Source organism: Tupaia chinensis, unplaced genomic scaffold (assembly GCF_000334495.1).
Source record: "Tupaia chinensis unplaced genomic scaffold, TupChi_1.0 Scaffold000493_1, whole genome shotgun sequence".
NCBI lineage: Eukaryota > Metazoa > Chordata > Mammalia > Scandentia > Tupaiidae > Tupaia > Tupaia belangeri.
Genome location: NW_006160005.1, coordinates 2,614,750 through 2,618,536, shown reverse-complemented (window position 1 = coordinate 2,618,536; position 3,787 = coordinate 2,614,750). Strand labels below are relative to the sequence as shown.

General features: G+C 42.9%; 1 protein-coding gene across 1 annotated transcript in view; it reads left to right on the top strand.

The window, feature by feature from the left end:
• Positions 1-744: 744 nt before the first annotated feature.
• MYH8 (myosin heavy chain 8) overlaps positions 745-3,787 on the top strand; it is a 36,915-nt gene continuing 33,872 nt past the window's right edge. The window contains 2 exon segments of the mRNA XM_027774917.1: positions 745-790; positions 2,877-3,113. Coding sequence (XP_027630718.1) covers positions 2,907-3,113 — 207 coding nt within the window. The 5' untranslated portion in view covers positions 745-790; positions 2,877-2,906.

The following is a 3,787-nucleotide window of genomic DNA, read 5'->3' as shown; positions in this document are numbered from 1 at the left end:
TTTTTAGTGTTGAGTGAGTGGGCAGCTACCCAGTGGTGGAGACTCAGCAGAGAATCTCCTCTCAGTCCCGCTCAACTATCCAAGCCCAGACTCCAAGGCTGAGCCTTGACAGAGGCCCAAGGGCATGCAGTGAGGGGTCCTGAGAGAGCGAAGAAGGAAACGTGGTTAAGGCCCTGGCAGCGGTATGTCACGGGTATCTAATCGGTCAGTTACCACAGGCATGCGGAGAAGAGTGTGCCAAATTGAATATAGCCCTTAAGAACTTATTTGAGGCCCCACCAGGCCCTGTCAGAGATTCCCTTCCCAGCACACTAGAAAGCATTCTCTGCCGGCACATCGGTCCCTGTCAAATTATTTATAGGAGATTGGTTCACATACTCAAAATGATAGGAATACTTCTAATTATATCCAAACATGCCAAATGTCAGTACAAACTATGCTGAGGGTTCGTGTTGCCAAATGTCTTGCCCTAACAAAGAGGAGGTAGCTGCAGCATCAGCACATTAGTTCCTATATAAGCAGGACAGACCCTCGTCCCTTATCTCCACCAAGAACCCAGAGGTAAGTGATGGGCGTGCTGGGACTCGAAGGACCCCACAGGGGGCTGTCTCTGATCATGAAAGTCCTCCTCTCAAGTTTGCTTTTTGTTTTCACAGATCCAAGCTTCCGGGCAGGGAGGTTTAGATTCTGTGTCAATATTACTGGAATTTCAGAAGGTCACTAATAAGAAATCTGTTGTTTTACAGTGTAGGACACTTCTGAACCTGCATTTTCATCCGCAACGCCAGAGGTAAGATTTGGCTTTATTTACTTACTGACGACAGAAAGGCTTTGTCTAATGAAGCTGTGAGCACTTCTTAATTACACACCGCTTCCATGTTTCTGCAGTTAGACAGTAGAGAGTGTTTCCAAATGACTGCTTACAAATGCTGGAAAGTCATTCCTTCACAGTGACCGAGTCTCAGAGACTAGCTTCCTTTGAGTTCTACGATCAAAGGACTGTTTAGAACAGAATGAGGTTTGACACTGAGTTCTCGGCTGTGCTTAGAAGCATCCAGGAGCAAGACTCTGTGCCATCCTTCCTCTACTGCCTCTACTGCAAAGCACTGAATACTCACACAGTTTATAGGAATGTTTTTTTAACATCCCAGAAAAGGTTGTTTTTTTGGTTTTTGTTTGTTTTGTTTGTTTGTTTTTGAGAGGTTTTTGCTACAGGGCAAGTGCACTCGCCAGACAGACAGAGAGACAGAGAGACAGAAAGCGAGAAATCACCCCCCAGGGGGGATGACCACACCACAATCCCTTCTCCTCCATTCTCCTCTCGGGATCTTGGGCATGCACACACACACGCCCAGCATGAGTTTTAAGCCACCGGGTCCAGGACGCGAACCGCGGTCGACTACATGGGAGTCCAGCGACATAGCCATTACGCTAACTGCTGGTCCCTCCACAAAAGTTTTTATCTAAAAAAATGTGAACAGAAACATCTAGTTAAAGGTGTAATATTTTAGCCATAATATCTGCTGTCATTTGTTGCTGGAAAGATTAATTAGTTGCTTAAAAAGTCACAGGACCAGCAGTTAGTGCAATGGCTATGTCGCTGGACTCCCATGTAGTCGACCACGGTTCGAGTTCCGGACCCAGTGGCTTAAACTCACGCTGGGCCTGTGTGAGGGCGGGGCCAAGGTCCTGAGAGGAGAATGGAGGAGAAGGGATTGCGGCATGGTCATCCCCCCTGGGTGGTGATTTCTTGCTTTCTGTCTCTCTGTCTCTCTGGCGAGCGCACGCACCCTATAGCAAAAAAAAAAAAAAAAAAAAAAAACCCAAAAAAAAAAAAAAAAAAAAAAAACACTCTCAAAAAAAAAAAATCACAGTATGACTCTCACAGGGTGCTAAATACCATGAGTAATTTAAGAGTGATCGTGTCCTTCTCTAAGTAACCACCTAGCTGAAAGTAAAGGGGAAACACAGCCTAACACGTTGGTACTGCAGAGGAGGGTATCAAGCAGAAGACAATGGCTTATATGCATGCAAGGAGCCAAAATGTTTTTCTCTCTACTTTTTCTGTGTGGAAAGAAAAGAACCACATGGACTTTATGTAGGAAGAAGGGCCTTCATGCTCAAGTTCAGATTTCTCTGTAGTTAGATCTGTGAACTGACAGTTGAGATCTCTCCTGTCAAAAGGGGAATGTTAAAAGAGTTTTGGGAATTAAGGCAATACTAAGTCTCTTGGTAACAAGCCAAATGACACAGTCTAGAATACTAAAAATTTATTTTGAAGCTCTTTTAACAGCCCAAGAGACATGACACCTAATATCAATGCCGAGTAGATGTTAGAAATAATTATTTGCTGTATGAGAGCAAATGGCTATCTAAAGGCAAAAATGTTTTTGATAGCTTTGAAAATATCAATCTTGACTTGTGCAAGACAAACTTGGCTGCGTGATTATATGACTGTTCTAACACACTGCAGATGCAAATGTCCCATAGGAGAAGCGGGGATTAAACGATGTCAATTGCTATAAAACGACCCATCCCGTTTTAGCTATAAAGATTGTTACAGTTTAGAGATAAAAACATGGTAAGTATTCCATTCTAATTCAACTAACGTTACCCTAGCCCTGAGGATCAAGACACACCACCTGGAAATGAAATTGGCCAAGTCCTAAAAAAGGAAGCCTCAAATTCCAATCTCATTCCAAACTAGTCCCTCAGACTATGTGAGCACACCAGTGAGGGCCAGATTTGGAGAGTCACAGCACAGGGATGCTAGGGGGCTTTTTTGTTTGTTTTGTTTTTCATTTCAAATCCTTAGGCACATTTAGAACATCTGTTTTCTATTAATATTTCTCTTTCTCCCCTATTTTTCCCCCCAGGCAGAATCTCCTGCTGGATAATTCATAGCCATGGCGAGTTCGGACGCCGAGATGGCTGTTTTTGGCGAAGCCGCTCCCTACCTTCGAAAATCAGAAAAGGAGCGGATCGAGGCCCAGAACAAGCCTTTCGATGCTAAAACATCTGTCTTTGTCACGGAGCCCAAGGAATCCTATGTGAAGAGCACCATACAGAGCAGGGAAGGGGGGAAAGTAACGGTGAAGACCGAAGGTGGAGCAGTAAGTGAAACAGGAGAATATACTCCCCACTTTGTGAAATGCCTGGCTTACCGGGAATCTTTTAGACTACATCCAATATTACCGCCCTTCTTCTACTCGGGGAGATACACCACATTTGGAAGTCAAAAGGAATTCACAGCAATAATTGTCAGGTCTCCCCTTCCCAACTTCCACAGGATTTTACTCTACTATTCTCAATCAGCCTTTGCCATTTCCCTTTAGTTTCCTACTTCCCAGTTTAAATCTCCAGATTTTCATAAAATGAAATCGAGCTCCTCCTATCAGAAGAATCCATGAGTCATTTTTTAGTTAAATAATGTATTAATATCCCAATTACTTCTAAAAAAAATCTAAGCTTCTTATAGTGAATGGCCAAAAGAATTCTAAAGTTAACCTGTTAAAATAAGCAGTAAGGGATATAATTTTCTTGTGGTAAGACAAAGAATGGGGAAAACAAACAACAACAAAAAAATCTTTAAAAGATGGTAGTGGGGCCAGCAGGTGACATGATGGTTAAGAATGCTGGATTCTCACATGGCTGACTGCAGTTTGAGTCCCGGACCTGGTGGTTTGCTTTCTCCCTTTCCCTTTCTCTTTGGTCAAATTAAAATAATAATAACAAATGCAATTAAATAAATAATAATATATTTTTTTTAAGTGAGAAAGCAAGCCCG